This window comes from Tachypleus tridentatus, chromosome 7, assembly GCF_004210375.1.
Source record: "Tachypleus tridentatus isolate NWPU-2018 chromosome 7, ASM421037v1, whole genome shotgun sequence".
Taxonomy (NCBI): Eukaryota; Metazoa; Arthropoda; class Merostomata; order Xiphosura; family Limulidae; genus Tachypleus; species Tachypleus tridentatus.
The window spans coordinates 149,949,913-149,970,144 of NC_134831.1; the positions used below are offsets into that span (position 1 = coordinate 149,949,913).

At 29.8% G+C, this 20,232-nt stretch overlaps 1 protein-coding gene across 6 annotated transcripts in view; it reads left to right on the forward strand.

Annotated features, from left to right (window-relative positions):
* Nucleotides 1-20,232, forward strand: part of LOC143256893 (beta-arrestin-1-like) — a 64,238-nt gene that overhangs the window by 36,736 nt on the left and 7,270 nt on the right. For 5 of the 6 annotated variants that reach the window (XM_076514719.1, XM_076514720.1, XM_076514715.1 and 2 more), the window contains 10 exons: nt 6,253-6,283; nt 8,233-8,293; nt 12,557-12,804; nt 13,893-14,020; nt 14,171-14,306; nt 15,422-15,506; nt 16,436-16,508; nt 16,986-17,129; nt 18,788-18,874; nt 19,986-20,132. In XM_076514719.1, the coding sequence (XP_076370834.1) occupies nt 6,253-6,283; nt 8,233-8,293; nt 12,557-12,804; nt 13,893-14,020; nt 14,171-14,306; nt 15,422-15,506; nt 16,436-16,508; nt 16,986-17,129; nt 18,788-18,874; nt 19,986-20,132 (1,140 nt within the window). Of the gene's footprint in view, nt 1-6,252; nt 6,284-8,232; nt 8,294-10,135; nt 10,250-12,556; nt 12,805-13,892; nt 14,021-14,170; nt 14,307-15,421; nt 15,507-16,435; nt 16,509-16,985; nt 17,130-18,787; nt 18,875-19,985; nt 20,133-20,232 lie in introns of those variants that run through there. The other variant, XM_076514721.1, reaches the window with a different exon arrangement.

A 20,232-nucleotide genomic window follows, 5' to 3' on the forward strand; every position in this document is an offset into this window, starting at 1 on the left:
GGAAACAATTTGAATGAGGGAAAGTTGTTAAACCCAAGATGATTAATGAGCCAATCACTATTTCATTTAAGGTTGATGTTATTTTTGAGGAGAATCTAGATGTGTTTCCCTTATGTGCTGTGATTCAAACTCGGGTCAATAAAATAAGCCAAAAAGAGACGATAGACACGTTGGGATGACATTATAGATTTCTCAGACGTTTGTTTTCTGGATCCAGTAGGGCTCTTATAAATAATTGTTCTACTGAAAATTCTTCTGTGAATAACAATGATGGATATGAGGAATCTGGTTCACCAGGTGAAGTTCCATTTGTTAGAAGTAAACTAATCACTGAGCAAGAAAAGGATCTCTTCACTATTTAAATATGCACTCCCAAAGAATGAACTGGAGAAAATTCCAAATGGTTGCCTTTCAAAAATGTTGTGCTTATAAGAAAATGAGACTGCCAAATGTACCAGTGTCAGAGGACTGGGCTGTAGTTTATCAAATTGTTTTTCCAAAAGCATATTATTCTGATATATTGAAAGTGGCCTATAAATTCCCCATTTGAGTTAATTTAAGAGTCAGCAAGACGTGTCAAAATTGAGACTTTTTTTTTTTTTTGGCCAAGAATTAGACAAGTTTTGTAAAACTTATTAACCAAAAAATTCCCTTTGTTTCTTTGAAACTTATCCCAAAGAACCCTTCAGTTGTGTGATTTACCAGAAACTTAATCAGAGAACCAGTATTTGTTGACTGTCTTGTGATATCCACTTGTTTCCCTGAAGTTATCACCTTAAGAAACATTTCAGCCCAAAACATTTCTAAGGCTTTGATTAATTTCTTTACTTTTGTTGACTTGCCTGAGAATTCAGTCTGAACAGTGATCAAATTTTGTCTGGGTTGTTGGTGCTAAATAGATTAAATCTAGTGCATACCATCTCTACTTGCAAGATGCTCTTGAGAGATTCTTTTCTACCTTGAAATATGATGCAGACTTATTGTCTCAATAATGAGAAGGATTGGGATGAAGGAGTTAATTTATTATTTGTTTTTCAGGAGTTGTTTGAGTTGACCCCATTTGAATTGGTGTTTGGTGATTCAGAGCATGTCCCTTTCAAGTTGCAAGAAAAACAATGGTGTGAAGATTAACCAAAAGAAATGTACTTACCAGATTGTTTCCACATTTTGGTCCAGACTACTAGGTACTTGTGAATTGGTTCAAGAAAATTTGAAGTCATCTCAAGCTAGAATGAAAAACATTTATGATCACAAGGCTGAAAATTGTAAGTTCTGTCCTGGTGACTTGGTCTTAGTATTATTACCCACTATGGGTCATCCACTCAAAGCTAGGTACCATGGTCCTTACGAGGTTGTTCAGAAAAATCATTAAGACAGACCATGTTGTAAAAACACCTGATCATTGAAAGGCTACTCAACTGTATCATATCAATGTGTTGCTCTTACATTCTGGCCAGTCTTAATTCTGAACTTGATCACTTGTCTCTTAAACTGAAAAGTTGACTTGCTAGTTTATTGATTGAATATGAATGTATATTGCCAGGCATTCCTAATCAAATCTGTTGCTGTTCATGATGTTGATAAAGATGTTGCTTCTCCTGTAAAACAATATCTCTCATGTGTCAATCTAATCAAGGCTGATAAAATGCATAAAGAAGTATCTTGTATGCTGGAGAATGGCATTATAGAACTTAGTAAAAGTGATTGGTCTTCACCTTTTATACTGGTTCCTAAATATGATGGTTTGGTTAACTTCTGTACAAACTTTTCCAAAGGGAATGCTTTGACAAACAGATTCTTATCCCATTCAAAGAATGGAGGAATGTATTGACAAAAATAGAAAAGCTAGATATATCACAAAATGTGAACTGCTCAAGGGATAGGGGGCTGTTCCTCTAACTGACAGAGCAAAAGATATTTCTTCATGTGTTACTCCTGATGGATTATACCAGTAGAATGTAATGCCATTTGGGGTGAAAAATGCTTAGGCAACTTTTTAGTGAATGATGAATCAATGTCTCAACAATGTGTTAGATATTAGAATTTAAATTGATGATATTGTAGTTTACAGTAACGCCTATGAAGAACACTTTTTTATTATGTGGTGTTTTTGAAAGGCTTAAGAAAGCCAATCTCACTAAATTTGGCAAAAAAGTGACTTATTGTAAAGACAAAGTTGATTACATTGTGAATTATCCAACTGCTACAAAAGTTTAACTGTCAAAAAAAGAACTATTCAACTTTTAAAAAAGAAACATTGGCTTCAGTGTTAGCTTTACAACATTTCAATGTTTATGTATCTGCATCTCAACAACTTGTTATTTGCACTGATTATATCCCATTGACATGTTTTTAACTAAATGAAGGGCAAAACCAGAAGGCTGTTAAATTGGAGTTTAACATTACAAGAGTATGATCTGTAGATAATCTGTCGAAAGGGTTGATAACATCTGTGCTGATGCAGTTTCACGTGCTGTGTAATATTATGATCATTGGGTTATTTGTTTTGATTCTGATATGTACTGTCATGATTTTTGAAATTGTATTTAATGTATAATTATCAGTGTATGTGTACATATATAATATCTTAGTTAAAAATTGGTGTAAAGAATTTTTAATTCTCTAAGGAGGGAGTGTAACAGATATACTGTTATATCTTTATTTTAATATCTGCATTTGTTTCAGTTTGCTTGTGTCGTATATTATTGGATTTGTTTTGGACAAGTCCTGCCTGTTTTTTAAATTTTTAGAAGATTCTCAAGAGCAAGAATCACCAGTATTTAAAAACACTAGCGTGTCTTCGTATATTGTTGAATGTTTGAGAATCTCAACTAATTGGTATAAAAGCTAGCCAAGAAACAGTAATAGATCATTATTGTTTGGTTGCTACAGTCAGTATATTGTAAGCATTGGAAGCTGTGATTGTGATATATGCTTATTAACAACAACAACAAAAAAAACAACTCCAGAATTTGACCAGGAACATTTATAGATTTGAAACATTGTAAACCATTCAAATTCAATGAATAAACTTTGGATGTTAGTGTTTCTACAAGGACATTAAATATCTTCATCTGTAAAAAGTCAGCTTGTAAGCAGTGTTAGGTCTCTTGGGGCATTTTAGGTGAAGACAGCATACACCTTGCCTAAATCTGTATTTGTATCTTAGTTCTCTAATTCTCACTGTTAAGTATGAAAAAGGTTTATGCTTCAATATTATCAACTCCTTTTACAATCTTAAACTTCAGTGAGATCCCCTCTAAATCTTTTTTTTTTTCAAGAAAAAACAATTTTAAGGATCTTGTCTCTCTTATTATGACAACCTCTCCATTTCAAGTATTGTTTCAGTAACCCTCATCTGAACCCTTTCCAATAATTCAATCTCTTTCTTAAGGCAAGGAGATCAGGAATGAACACATTCAGTTATGGCCTAACCAGCAACTTGTACAATGAAACTATAATCCCTTCAGACTTGTATTCAATATTTTTGTAGATGCAACCTAAAATTCTATTTGCTCTACTGCTATCAGTAGCACACTTCTTGGATGGATATAAGAAACTGATCGATTAATACACCAAGATCCTTTTTCTTTTTTGTTCCATGACACTGTTAAGGATATTCCCATCCAAATTATAATTGAAATTATAACTCTCATGCATTATCTCGCATTTGTCATAATTAAAATCCATCTGCCATTTATATGCTCCACTCACTAAATCCTTTTATAAATCAGCAACATCCTCATCACAGCTGGCAACACCCAACATATTTATCATCAGCAAATTTAAGTAACTTATTGACCATTCCTTCATCTAAGTCATTAATGTCAATTAGAAAGAGCATTGGTCCTAAGACTGAGCCTTGAGTTCCACCACTTGCAACATTAATCTAGTCTGACTGAACTCCATATGTAACAACCCTCTGCTTTCTTCTATCAAGCCACTCTTCTATCCAAATTGTTAATTTATACTCCATGCCTATAGACATATTTCTTTACAGCCTTTTATATGGCACTTGTCAAATTTGTTAAGAGAATTGATAGTGTTGATTCATCATATTCTTTTATATTTAATGGTAATAATGGTAAGACTAAGGGACACCAATATTACTTTTGGCTGAGTAGAAGTTATTTTCAGCTATGACAGCTTTATTTTTCTAACAGGATGGCTGGCTGGCCTATGCATGGTTTAAAGAAAAAACTTTAAATATTTTTATGATAAAGACCTGCTTTGAGTTTTATATTTGTTTTTTAGTCTGTGGTTTAATTCAGTGGACAGGATAGCCTAGATGAATTAAAAGGGGTCCTTTATTCTTTAATGTTTTCTTAACCTCTGGAGACATTTGCAGTTTGTTTTTTTTCAACTTTTTAATCACTAAATAACCTTGAATTTGCAAATTTTTAGTAAAACTTACAAGTATATTGTATATAAAACATAATGTTAAGTAAACATTTTTATTGAACATTTGTTCATACATATATGAAGCTTTTACTTAATCAGTCTGAGAGAAAGGTGATCTTTATTTTTATGATAATTTTTTTTATACTACAGTTTTTTTATATTTCTTTTGTATAACCTAATAGAATATCATAAATGCATGTCAAGTCCTCCACATAATGTGATACTTTATCTCATATTTTTGCAACCTGTTGCCAACTATAGGGAAACTGCTAGTATAGAGTGAATGAAAAGTTGAAAAAATAAGAAATAAGATTTTTTTTTTTTCTAGAATGTCTGCAGTTTGGTAAAGACAATTACTGTTATTCACCCTAACAACTTCATATCTCTAGCCTTTTTACAGCTGCTGTTATTTAATTATATTGTTTTTTGAACCATGTATAAGCAGCATAACAAAACAATGAATCACCTGATGGGAGCTAAGGGTAAACAAACTATTAAGTTATGTAATGAGGTAGCAGTTTACAGATGTTATTCAAAGAGAAATTATGATCACTTAATTTTTCACTTAAGTGTTCTCTTATCTAATTTAATGTTTTTAATTCTTAAATGTTGGCTATGTTTGTTTAAAAAAGACTTAACAATAAACAAAAACATGAATAAAAAAAGAAAACATTTAATTTATCCTTGACAGCTTTTGGACTCAAGTGCATTATTTAGTAACTGTATTTTTTTTCACTTTGTTGACGTTTGAAAATAATTCACGTAGCTTTAAAAAGTGCATTTTAGAACACTGAAACATATCAGACATAAGAATAAAATATCCCAAAACTATAGTAATGTATATGGATTTAGAACTAACCTATAAATAGGTAAAAATAATTTAATTATTGCCCAGAACAACACTCAGTCTAAACACACAAAGCTTTCCTTATTATCTGTTGGATATTTTTACAATTGAAACAAATCAGAAGAACATTTGGTTTATGTATTTTAGATTTTTTTTTATCTGCTGGTTATAAACATGCCCAATAGCAATGTTAAAAAGAATTATAGAAATATCTTAAAAGACCAAGGACGTGCTCCTCTTATGTCATGTTGGTCAAATAAATATAGTGGTATGTCAGTAAAGCAAAATGATAATGAGTTGAAATTTCACATTTTGGATTGTTTGTGTATAGCATGTTTTTTATAATTGGTTGAAAAATCTAATGATCTTATAAGGAAAGAGAAAAATATTTAAATTAACAATTGGAGCATCATCACATTGACTCAGAGATGCAGACTGAGAATTTTGTATATTTCCATTTTAGGTTAAGAAACTAAACTTGGTTTATATAAAAAAAATTATAAACTATATTTTAATGTTGAGTTTATTAACATACATTGATAATAAAGTAGTTTAATTAGATTTTGAAGGTAACTCTTGAAAGGTTGGCATTTGCACTTTGACCAAGTTGTGTACATCATGTTAACATTTAAATTTTGAATGTACTTAAGAATCATTGAAATAATAAGATTCAATATGTTAAAATTCTTTGAAGTTTTTGAAAGTTAAACTTTATCATATTTTAGAATTATACTTTAATATCTAAGTATGAAAGTATAAAGCATATATATTGTGCTGATGTTTTATTAATTTTTTTGCACAATAAAAAATTAATCATTTTCAACATTCTGGTGTATTTTTTAATTGAATAATTTTATATTCAGAGTTTTTATTGATCCTTTAATTGCAATCAGTGTTCCCATTGTCCATATGTATATAAACTGGAGGCTTAATATTTGTTTATTATATGTCAATATGCATGTTAGAAATAACATTTTCACAACTGTTTTTTTTTTTTGTTTCAGGGTTTTTAAGAAAAGTTCTCCCAATGGAAAGGTAAGCTGTAAAAATATTTTTTCCACCATTAACCCTTTTCCCCACAAGTCAAAGGTCAAAGGCTATGCAATTGTGTTTGTTCACTTGCTTTTAAAATTTTATGGAACTGCTATTTTATGAATTTATGTTAATAAGTTTGAAATTAAATTGTAAATTATAATTCAAACTTTAATATTATGTATGAATTAATTTCTTAATTTAAAAGTAAATATTAAAATAACACTTAAATATAGAATCTAGTGAGTTGTGTGGTATGTTGAATGCAGCACTGTTTAAAATTAGATGTTTGTGATGTCAAAATACAAAATTGATAACTTCTTACAAATTAAAAACTCAAATTACTAATCTTGACAAGCTGGAATATAAAATAAGAACATTTTATCTTTTTATTTTGCTGACATATGGCTTATGCACTGAATCAAACACTGGCCCTGTTCAACTCTTCCCATTTTTTAAAATGGTTCCCTGTATACTTTTACTACACTATACGATATCACAAAATAATGAAGCTCTTGCTTATGTGTATGATACTGGAAAAACTTATTACTCAATGTGCAACCCCCAACTTCCTGAAATTTTTATTCTGTGTGCATGCATATTTGTAATAGGGGTTGCTGTTTTCCTGTTTCACCTCTGTTTCCCATCACAGAGAACTTTATATTTCTTCATTTGAATTTACAGAATAAAATTTGACAACAATTTGCTGTACATAGTGGAGTAAAATTAATGTGAAGAGGTCACATGCAGATTCAACTTTTACAGAGTATTTGGCATGTTTTTGCCTTTTGGACAAGAAAATAAAAAAAAATGAGATTACTAATACAAGGCTGCAAATCACTCATAGCCACCATGCACTATCATCCCTACCAATTGCTGGTACCTCAAGTGAGCACGAGTACCATGGGTAATTGGTTAGTATGAATAATGAACCAATATGATGTTTTGGTTATTCAAGTGTACATATAAGACCTAAAAAAAATGTTTGATATCCTCCATGTCCAGTAACATCCTAGTACAAAGTTCCTAGGGAGAAGAGTTAATTGTTTGCTTTGCTTCTTGATTTATTGTTCTGCATTTTAAGAAAAATGAGTGTAATAATTTATTTTTAAATGGTAATAATCTCTCTTTCTCTATAATGTATGATCATTGAAATGTGACTATTTTACAAAATACAAAACAGGGAAGACTAAAGGTAAGTTTTATATTGCTGCATATATTACCTGAATGCATGTCCAGACAATGCAAGTTGTGTAATGTTAGGTAGGTGTGACTGGAAGGTCAATATAGTAAGAAAAATAATAAATATGCATGTTTATATATAATATTGTGAGACTTAAGCTATTTAGACTAAATATTTTGTATTTTCCTGTTATAATACATAGTCATTCTAGCATGAAAAAAGCATTATTTATTTCCTAATTTTTTTATAATGGTTACAAGGTTGGTTAAGTGAAAAACCTTGCATAGTTAGAGAATATAAAATAACATAAAGTTATACATGCTGAAAACAAACATTTTAAATGTATCTAGAAGCTTTTCAGAGATTATGCAAATATTTGAGATTTTTGGGATGAAGAATAGTTTTTTAATCATCACATGAAATCACTTTGCTTTGAGACTAGTAATGAAACACTTTTTACAAACAAATCTTTAGTAAAAATATTTCATTAGAAAATCTGATTTTACATACATGAAATACTTATAATTTTTACCAAAAGTGTATGAAATTTTAAGATATACATGTTTTTTCAAAAGTTACATTGCAAATACTTAACAGGTGCAAGTGTTTAGACAAACACGTACATTATACCAAGCCCGAAATGAAAGGATTAAGTGGATGGTTGTGTACACACACAAACTTATTGCAACAGTATAATATTTTTTTTGTGGTACATTGCTTGTAAAAAAAACAAAAAACAAACAGTTTTGTTTTTGTTTGTTTCCCCTAGATAACAGTTTACTTGGGCAAAAGAGACTTTGTTGACCACATAACTCATGTTGAACCAATTGGTAAGTATGTATGCACTTGGATGTTAATATTTACGTACTTAGTGTTTTGTTTCACTCACTAAAGTGTTATATTAACAAAGAAAACACAATTACAGTACACGTTTGTAATAGGGTTGCAAAGTGTGCTTTTTTTTTAAATTTAAATACAGTATTTTATAAAATCTTTTATTATCCTTTAATGGTGATTTACAAGAAAAAATGTTTTAACAGCTTTTAAAGATTGGTTTTGTATTAGTTTGTGTCTGTGTGTGAAATCTATTTCAACTATAGATCTGTATAAGGTCTAAATAGAGAATTAAGAATTTGTGATGCATGTTTTGGTGATGAAGATACCATGATAGAAATGTTGAGAACTTGCTCTAGTTGGTCATCACTTTTCAGAACAATAGCTATGACAAGAGTATGCTAAACAGAGAAATAAAACTAAATTTGATACTATATATTGTAATGTGATAAGGCATTATATGCTGTTTTCAGTTCAGAAGTTGCATATTTGTGCAAAGGTAAATAAAGTAAAATGTGAGCCTTTTTTAGCTACTACTACAATCTCATAACAGAAAAACTAAGCTGGTAAATTAAATAAATATGCACTAGTCTTCCACACTAGAGATTACTGGTTGTAATATGTACACTATGAAGCAATAAGACATTTGATTGAATTTTTTGTTTGTTGAATGAGTGGACTCAACTAAATGTCTGATTTTGAAACGCCAGAGTTACTCAACAGCTATATGAAATGGTTACTATACAACAGCACTTTTTTTTAATGTACACATCAGAAAGAAATACTGTTATTTATAATAACAGTTTCAATCAGCTACTGTTCATTAGATTTAATAAGAGAATGGATGTCCTTTGTATATAAGAAAAATTTTACTTTGATATGGTTATTACATTTTTATATATCTTGGATACATCCATGGTGTTGAGAAATCAACAGTATTATTACTAGCTTGAGCTTCATTTAATAGTTTGTTGCCCTCTGTACAAATATTCAAGTTTACCATACCACTGGTTTCAGTTTTACAATATATTCACTATCATTGGCCAAAACTTCTCCGTCTTGCCCTTTACTGTTCATGACAGTTGCCTTGTTATGCAATTTTATCTAACAGCTAGTGTGGGTGTTTAATGATGTTTGTTTGTTTTTTATTAGCAAAGAGTTCACTTTTTATATCGGGTACTGATATAAGTTTGTACTTAGGTGGGCGATCATCTTGTAACTGCATAAACAATGATCATCTACTCAGCTGAATGTTTATGAAACATCTTAGCCACATGCACCATGATTAAAAAAAAAAAAAACCTTTGATTTCTTTTTGGATCATATTGGACACCACATTTTAGACATCTTCCCAATCCAAATATAAACTTGTCAGTTTCTTCAAAGTTAGAAATCTAAATCATGTTAACAAAATCATCCCCATATTTGATATAGCATGTAAAGAGCTGCTAGAATGCTTTTGGATTTTAGTGGCCCTGGAATTTCCTTGTCACTCATATTTTCTTGTACATGCCCTAAATTCCTTATTTAAACCCATAGTATACTTTTGACCAAAGTTGTATTTTTTTTAATATTTTTTTTTTACAAGTAATGTTTGTGGTCTCATGCCTTATTAATGGTACAATTGATTATCAATCTAAAAGATCATTTACTCTTGAGAAACATTCTATAATTTCAATATTTTAAAATTGTTCTTCCATTAAGTGATGAAATAATAAAGTAACTGTTAGCAACACTGTTTGTTCATTGAATATAACTAATGAATCAGTTGTGTTGAAATAAGTTATTAGTTACAAGTCTTTAAAACACGAATAGTCTATAATTTTCATTCATCAAAGTTGGGGTCTGGCTGGATCAGTTTGACTGAAATAATTGGATTTTGCATAAAGAAGTACTGATGTTTTCCCTGGCATGAGAACAATGTCTGCATCTCTGTTATATGCTTCTGATCAGTAAGTAGAATTATTGGATTAACATTTGGAGCCTGTCCAAAGGCATATCACATCATCTGTGTCAATCCTTGACTGATATATTCATAACTAAATTTCTTCTTTAAATTATCCATGAAATTTCTGTAAGCTTGTTTAAATTAAATGACAATTTTATTTGTTGCCCTTTAAATGATAAGTAGTGTTTTTCTGGATTAAAAAAATAAATGTTTTGTGATGAGTGGTAAGCTTCACCTTTAACTCTTTAATCAAAAATAAGAACTTTTAAGGCCAAACAAAACAACTATTAATTTCTCTGGCACTGCTGCATTCAAGTTTTTTTGTTTTTTGTTTTTTTGTTTCTTTAATTTTGGGGGAACAGATGATGATTCATTACACCATTATGAAGCTCATCTTAAATTCATGTCAAAGATCAGGTGAAGCATAATCTACAACATTAATAAGAAGGAACATATTTTTATAATTTACCTCAACAAGCAGCCTTTTTTATATTTAATAGACTATTTGCATTTTAAGGATCAGAATTACCACTAACTATTCATGTTGGAAATAAGTTATGTATGAAAATGACTTTGTTTCACTTTTCAAAAAGGTTTGTTTCTGCTACAGCATAACACATTTTAATAATTGTAAGGTGCAGCTTCTAGAAATTTTGGAGAATATTACACTGATATTGTAATATTGAACAATGCTGTGGAAAGATTTCAACATGTAACTACAGGTGCTGATGAAAAATAGCTAGATAGTGTAAGAAGTAAGTATTATAAGTAACTGGTTTATGCTCCAGTATAATGTCAGAATAGATTATTAGTACATACATTTTTTGTGAAAGCAACTTGATTTAAAGACTTTTTTATGATTCTGTAATAGATGTTTTTGGTAATCTTAAAGTTGTACTGTAATTTAGTTACTGACATTTTCAGAAGAATGTCAGATTGCTAAGTACAGAGGGTTGAGTAAGTTATACTTCCAAGATTTTGAATCTGTAATCAGCTGGTCATGTAACAATCGCAAATGATCTAAATAAACAAAGAAATAGCATTTACTAGATCTACAATTTGACATTTACTATTTTATAGATAGTATGATGACACTGAAGAATTGATCACTATTAGGAAGAGTATGAAACAGCTTTCTGTGATGCAAAGTATTAATACACTTAGATCATATAGCTGTGTTCAAACCAGGGATTTAGAATTTTCAAGTTAGGAATATCTCTTATGCTTAATGACATTGGGCAACTGGGGAATGTAGATGAACTTGAGCTGCAAGGATCATCCAAAAGAACACTTGCAACAAGTCATAAACTCTCCCTCCCCATTTGGTAAACAAAGAGTGACATCTCTTAACAAGTGTGAGCCCACTGACAAAAATGTTAGTTGAAAAACTATCCACATGTACCAGACAACAAGACCTTATGAAGAAAGATCTCTATCTGGTAAAGCAGTGCGAGTTGTGTACATGAACTGCTTCTAAGACATGTCCAGGAAAGGAAGGCCAGCTACAGAAAGTGGTGTGAACAGAACGTAGCCAGTAAAAAATGGTAGAAGGTGATAAATCTTGTATGTACCTTGATAACTAAGAAATCCTATACCCTTTACTACCAGTCTGGGGGTGAGATAATTTTCTAAAGATAGTAAAAGGCATGTTGCAAAACATTTTTGAAAGGTCCCATGATTACTGCTGGATGCTGCTAAGTTACAAGTTAGGAGTCAGAGTTGGATACAAAGGTTAAGTGGAATTTTGTTTGTCACGCTAGTGTTGTGGATCTTTTGTACCATACAAAAATACTAACTTTGTAAAGGAAAGGGAGGTCTACAGGACATGGATTTACCAAGATAAAGCTTCCAGTCATGTCATATTTAATGGTTGCATACATCAAATAGCTCAAGAATTAAGTGGGTATTCATGCAATTTCATATGAAAAGCATACTGGTCATGTTACCAAATATGATACATATGGATTATTTGTGATTGAAGTATTCAAAATGGTGCTAACAAACTATATGGATTATGGAAAGTAAACATGGAGAATTGGTATACTTCAGACATGACCAAATTTTTTGTAATGAGAACTGTGCTGCAGGGCTATTTCAAATTATAGTCATCAAATTGTTTGACCAGACATTGAAATATGGTAACAGTGTGGTGAGGCTATAGAATTATTTTAATGTAATGCACTCAACTCTTTGTTAACATATACTGTAAGCAATTATTTTTAATATATGATCTGTTTCAACTCAACAGGATCAAAGTAGTATTTTGTGTAATTTGTTATAACATAGAATTTTTACATTTTATGCCTGATAGATGGAGTGGTTTTGGTAGATCCTGAGTATGTGAAAGATAGGCGTGTATTCGGTCACGTTCTTGCAGCATTTCGATATGGTCGTGAAGACTTGGATGTTCTTGGGTTAAACTTTCGGAAGGACCTGTACCTTGCCTCAGAGCAGCTGTATCCTTTTTCAACTGATCCTGATAAAAACCACCCACTGACTCGTCTTCAGGAACGTCTTCTCAGGAAACTCGGCCCAAATGCTTACCCTTTTTATTTTGAGGTTTGTTGAAATACTTCAGAAACCTTGTATATCTATAAGAAATAATATATTTTATTTAGTTAAAAGTAAAATGTAACCTAAGATGGATCATCAGTTATAACTTAAAAGTTGGAAACTGTTTTAAAGCATGCATAATCAAAAGAAACATGTTCAGCTTAAAAAAATGTTGAAGTTATGCTGGAAAGTAGTCATAAAGGAATGATGCAACTTTTAATACAATATTGGAATCTTAACATTTTCCTGTTAGACAAGTTGAATTCATCTTGAAATTAAATGAATTTGATTTCTCTTTTGTTTTTGATGCATAAAATGATGACAAGTCAAAAACAATAATAGATTTATTTCATCTCTGTCTTTTATGATACTGAAAAATTTAACAATTTTTCCTAATAATTTCAATATTTTGGCAGTTGAACCTTCTTTTAACTCCTTAAACCTGAATGAATACTGCCAGCATCTGGCTATTATACCTGATATATGTGTCGGATAGTAACAACATCCAATAAAATTTGTTTCTTTGACTGAAAATTAATTCAAACCATGTTATTAACCACAGAATTGAGAAAATTGAAATTTTATAAGATATGATGGTAATTATTATGAAATAATGAAAATAATTTTTACAAAACATGGAAAAAATTATGGGTTTAAGTTAAAGACTGGATGAAGTTTTTAATATATTACTTATTACTATTATCCATGGCTTACTTTATTCTTAGTGACATTTGATTAGTTTTCTTTTAAAATTACTCCAGAAACACATCACATCTTTGTAATTTTCTAGAGATTTAGATTGAAACTCTTGCAAATATGTTGCTATAGATTTTTTTCAGCATTACAAGATTGTCATCATGATTTCTATTTACATCTGTAAATGTTCTCAAGTGTAAGTTTCTGACAGTTATTTAGAAAATTTATGTAATGTATGTTGTTTTTTTTTAAATTAATAAGTGGTTTTAAACAATGTCGTACATCGCTTGTAGTTTGTAAAAATGATTACACTGAAGAACTTGTATCAGACAATTTTGTTTTGCAGTAACATAATTTTATTACACCCATTTTTTTGTTTTTCTTTATTTTCCTCTCAGCTTCCTCCTCATTGTCCAGCATCAGTCACTTTACAGCCTGCTTCTGGAGAAACTGGAAAACCATGTGGAGTAGACTATGAACTTAAAGCTTATGTGGCAGATACAGTGGATGAGAAGCCACATAAAAGGTAATAATAAACATCTTCTCTGAGTTTATTATTGGACCTTTATTGACAATTATTCTTAGCAAAGGTTTTAGTTTCCTAGCACTAAATGAACTGTTAAAGGAATATTCTAGCAGATGAATGTGAAAAAAATTAAGTGTTATGCATTTTCAGAAACTCTGTTAGGTTAGCCATACGAAAGGTGATGTATGCACCAAGCAAGCAAGGGGAACAGCCCAGTGTTGAAATCAGTAAAGAATTTATGATGTCACCTAATAAGTTGCATTTAGAAGCCTCACTTGACAAAGAGGTTTGTTGTTACTGTGATTTTGTACAAGTTATTTTTTTTAATGTTGAACAATGATAAAAAGAACAAAATAGATTGCTTTGAAATAATTATATAGTTAAAACCTTTACTTCTAAGTACTCTTGTTCTTAATTTGACATTAATCATTGTTGTAACCCAGTGGGAATTATCTAAATATAAATTTTCTTTATAAATTGTTAGAATTTTGTATGAAATATAATTTACAACTGTGGAACATATTTCAGTAAATTGCATCAGGCCATATTAAGATGGGAAATAACTAAACTCATGAAATTGCCTCAAAACTTAAATCTTATGATAATTTCTAACCTTAATTTAAACTAATTAGAAAAATAGCAAACTTATTCTTTCAGACTTTTATATTCATTGTTTGTAATCTCTGTAATATACTTTGCCTGCTCCTTAACTGTAATTCTTTGTTTTTAAAATAATTTGTATTATTATTATCATTTTTACATTTAATGCTGGAATTGCCAATCTAATGAGTTTCTTAAACATATTTTCCTAGACTGTTTTTGCACCAAATTACCTTGCTTTCCTATTGAATCAAGAGGCCTTAACAAAATATGAGTAGTGTAAAAAATATAAATAAAATGCTATCAGTTTTGCAGTTCATTTCACCAATTACTGTTCATGTTCCATGTTTATTTTAGAGAGAAAAGTAGTGACTTGTTCTAAATTGTTGGCTAGTTCATTTTTACTGAGTGTTATAACAGGCTATCATCATATAACATTCCTCATTTTTTAAAGTATGTGGACCCCACCAGTGATAAAACAAATAGTTTGTTTGATTAATAAGATTGTTCTTCTTTCTTAGCTTATTATATAGCTTTAGTACTAACCTAAACCACCTACATTGCCAAACCTTGTGAAATATTGTATTTAATATATTCGAATCATTATAAATTTTTATTTTTCTTGAATTATGACATTACATACTATTAGTTATTGTATATATAATTGTTTTCATTAATTGATGAATCAGTTTTTAGTTTTGATCAAAGTAATTAGCTTAGTTTTGATGAGATATTCTTAGTTTTTTCTTTGATACTATAAAAAGTTCATAAGTTTTTTTATGTGGGAGTAATATATTTTAGCTCTATCACCATGGAGAAGATATTGCAGTCAATGTTCACATAGCAAACAACTCAAATAGGACAGTGAAAAAAGTCAAGATATCAGGTATGTGTAAAATAAACCCCAGTCATGAAGTTGGATGATGAACCTTCAGAAACTAATTCAAATTTTGATACAGTCAGAAGGTGATGAAATGTGTATTTATTATTTTCTGTTTCAACACAATTTTATTTGTACTTACAGATTTTATATGCACAGAGAAATATTGTTTTTCCTTGATAATCTATTCAAGTGTGAGTTCAAATTTATTCTGTCATTATTGCATTGGTCTGAATGTGATACTGTAGTTAGTGTCCTTGGATTGTGACTGTGATAGCTCATTTTTGAACCAGTTGTCCCAAAACACACCCCACATTTTAGGGCTGTGTGAGCATTCATAAGAGTAATGGTTGTACAAGAGTAGTACAAGAATTTGTGTTGGGTGATTTCACTAGATGCCTTCATTTTAGTCTTATCAGTTCAAAATTAGGAACAAGTGTGCACAGATAGCTTTATGTGAAAATTTTAAAATAAACAGTCTTCTCTGAATATTTTTAACCTTCAAGTAAAAATTCTTCATTAACAGATTAAGGGTTTTAACAAAAGTAAAATGGAATTTATTGGAAACATGTATAAGACTCTGGTTATTTTGTGTTTTTGATAGTTGAGTTTAAAAAGGCCAGTCTTGAAGTATAGAAATAATCAATAGGTTTCATATAGGTATGAATGAACAAACTAAGTTAGTCCTTTATTGCAAACTTGTTGGATTGTTCTATGATGAATTTTCAACAAAAAAAGTTAATTGTTTTTCAAAACTTTAAACCAAAGAGCCTAAGTGTGTGCATGTTTTATACAGTTAAGAAGAGTAAAACAATTTATATTCTGTTAAAGAAAGAAATTGATTTACTGTGCAAATGGATTGGATTTATAAGATATTTATGAGCATATTCTATTTTAGAAGTTCTGTTAATTTTTAACATTATAATATGTTCTAGTTCGACAGTTTGCTGATATTTGCCTGTTTACTGCAGCACAGTATAAATGTTCAGTAGCTTCAGTGGAGAGTGAGTGAGTATGCTGATATTTCCGTTTTACTTATAAAACCTCCCTTACGTTAGTTTCATTTTGTAAAAAGTAAAAACCAGCTGTTTTAAAATAACTTTGAACTTATAATTGCAGTTCATTTTTGGAATTAAATGAACCAACATTTCCTGTGAAAACTAATAAAAAATTTTGTTTTTGGCTTTTACAAAAACACCTTTATTATATTTAATTTCAATCATTGTCTTAACTAAACCAATATATTCAAATGTTTTTGAACCTATAATTATATGTCTGAGTTGTATATTTTGTCTTTGTTTCTTCATAAATCTATTTTACTCCTTCAGTAGTTATCAATAGTTATTCAATTTGCATTTTAATATCTTGACATTATCAACAGTCATTGTGTATCACTTAGCTATGTAGTTAATCTATCTATTAACCACAAGCTCTAGCTTGGTGATTTTAATATCACAGTGAAAATGTAAAATAAATATTTTTTAGGGATGGGTGTCCTGTTGGACCTGGGTTTACATTATCAAAGGTTTACTATTTGAAGCCTCTATTAGCCAATAATAAAGACAAGCGTGGTCTAGCATTAGATGGGCAATTAAAACACGAGGACACAAATCTTGCATCATCCACCATGTAAGTTACTGTTATTTCTGATTAGTTTATGATTTTATTAGTTAAAATAATAAATCTGTAGATATTGCATTCTTAATCAGTTTCTTCAACAATTTTGGAGTTATTATGAGTAATACAGATGTTATAGGCTACCCCCTTCCCCCACATACATCCCAATACTGGCTATAAATCAAGGTTGAAAATTATCCTTGAAAACATCTCTCACAATTGTTAGTTATTTATCATTAATGACACTGAAAATCAACTTATTTCTTTGCAGTAATTAAATATATTGTAATAAAAGATAGTAAAATACTAATCTTGTGATATAATTGTAGTATGTTACAAAACTACTTGTTGTCATCTAGAAAAATGCATGAGGATTTTGTTAAAACATTATATTATTGATTATATTGTTTTCAGTTAAAGATTAGGCTTAGCTTATTGTAAAATGTTGTTTAGACGAGTTATATCAAATCTGATTTTTTTATAGTTTATTAAAATTTTATTTTATATTTTTGGAATAATTAAGTTGTTTTAATTTTCTTGAAATTTTACCTTTAAAACCCAGTTTTTTTCAATTATGTAGACTTAAATGTACTTTTAATACTGATTCTTTAGGTTACCTTAAAGAGAATAGTTTTAAAAAGAAACATGAGTAGAAAAATAAGCATTGAAGTTTTATGGTGGCAGTAAAGTGAACTTCTGGTCAAGTTTGTAGAAAATGATCTTTTAATAGCCAAAGCATTATTTATATATTAGTATCAACTTGAAGTAATTGTGCACATATTAACATGAGTCTCAGATAGAAGAACAAATTGTGTGATGTGCCCAAAATTGTTTTGAAAAAAACTAGGAAGGAATTTTAATTGTTTATTCTCACTGCAACTTCCTCTTCTCTTAATGCATGTACAATATAAATGTAATGTTACCAACAGTTTTGTTGCAATTTTGTAAATGTCTTGCATGTGCAAATAGGCATAGTAATAGTTGAACATCTTCTACCTGGAAATGTCTTCCTGATATAATCTCTTCTTTTCACTACTATTTGGTAACCAACTGTGTTACAATTCAATGTAACATTAGGTGATATTTTTAGGGAAGTGGGGGTGACTTATCATTCAGTATCCTTATTTTAAAATGAATCTTTTAAATTGCTTTTTTCCCCCCATTTTCTTATTAATATAACAATAGTAGTAGTTTTGTTTTATTAGTAGTATACACAAGTACATTCATTCTGTTAGTTGCATAGAAGAACTAGCATCTCCACTGTGTTAATAATGACAATACTATCAGCTTTATTCTATTAATAGTCTGGCAGTACTTGCTGCTTTGTTCTGTTAAAAGTGCAGTTGTGCCAGCTGCTTTATTCTGTTAAGGTTATAACTGTTGTTAAATATTTATTATAATGTATACTTCTTAGGAATTAACAAAATTCAGTAGTATTAAAATAGAAAATATGACTATGTAATATTCAAGCCTAGATTTCCAAATAAATGGCAACTTTTGGTGTATTTACATTTTGAGTTACAGCTACTTTAGGTATTACAGATTAAAATACTTGTATATAACTTCTTACACTAGTATTTATACATTTGTACACATAAATTATACTTAGTAATAGTGTACTTTGTCATCTACATAAATTTGTATTTCAACATACAATTTGTTTTCACTAGCATCACAGATCCTTCTCAAAAAGAAAACTTAGGGATTATAGTGCAGTACAAAGTAAAAGTTAAGTTATGTCTAGGACCTCTTGGAGGGTGAGTTCAAATATCTTTATTATCAAACATATTTTGAAAAGAAAATCATTTTATGAGTTGAGTTTGGAAACAATATTCTGTTTGTGTTTTGTGAGAGTTATTTCAGATTTTTTAATAGATAATATATGTACATATATATTTTCCTAATAACATCAACAGTTGCCCAAATTTTGTTTTGTTTTTTGCTTAAGAAAAAATTCATTTTCTGTGGTAATCCTAAAGGTTGAAAGATGTTCAAAGAAAAAATTTGTGCTTCATATTAGTGGCAGTTACATTAACAAAAATCTATAACCTTTCTGTAGGGAGGGAATTGTAGCTTCAATTTTCTACCATGTGTTTTCTTAGGAATACACATAACTTGTTGCATTTCTGTGTGCACTTTACATGTTGATCATATGTGGCATTGTAACTGAAGAAATTGTAATTATTCTGTCTGTAGAATTTTCTGTGTTTTAGAAATATGCTTAGTAAAAGTTAAATCTTCTCCGTATTTGACATTAAGTTAAAAAAAAGTGGAAAATATTCTGTAAGGCATGAAACTCCCTGTCCCATGTGATTAACATGATGTAATTATTCTTTGTATTTAACAATAGTTTCCTGAAGATGATAATTTCATCCAACAAAATGTTAAGTTATATGTTTTGGCTCAAGAAATAAAATTATATGAGAAGCTTACTGTGATTTAAAAAAATTTATTTTAAACATTGTGACTTAGTTACTCATTGCATATGAAAAAATTCTTAACAGTATGTATGTATGGGACACAGTAATGATGTTATCTTTTCAGGTAAAAAATTGAAACTGAATTTGTTCTTGGTTGGAGTCATTGTAGCTTCAGTTTATCCTCAGTCAAAAGATAGACATAGAAACATCTATTCTTATCTAACTAAGCCATGAAAAGGAAATGATTGTATAAAAAAAACTGTATAATTTTCAAACTAAAGTTAAAAACAGATACAGAAATTTAAGTATTTTTATACACTTTTAAATAAGTTTTGTATTACTTTATTCTTTTTGCAGTTTAATGAATTTAAGGAACTTGTGCTATCTGTTTGTGTTGTTTACTGTTAAAGGTTTCTCACTTTAAGAATGTTGGATATTTATTTTGTAGGGATGTTGTTGCAGAACTTCCTTTCATTTTGATGCATCCAAAGCCTGAAGAACCACCAGACACACCTTCAGGTCAAGAGTCCATTTCGGAAAAAAGTCAGGAGGATAATAGTGTTCCTGTTGATATCAATTTGATACAGTTTGATACGTAAATATCGTTGTTTTTGTTTATGAAATTACTTGGATAAATCGTGAGTAATGAAGTTATTACTGCGGATGACAGAAGACTATTGACCCATGATAACTAG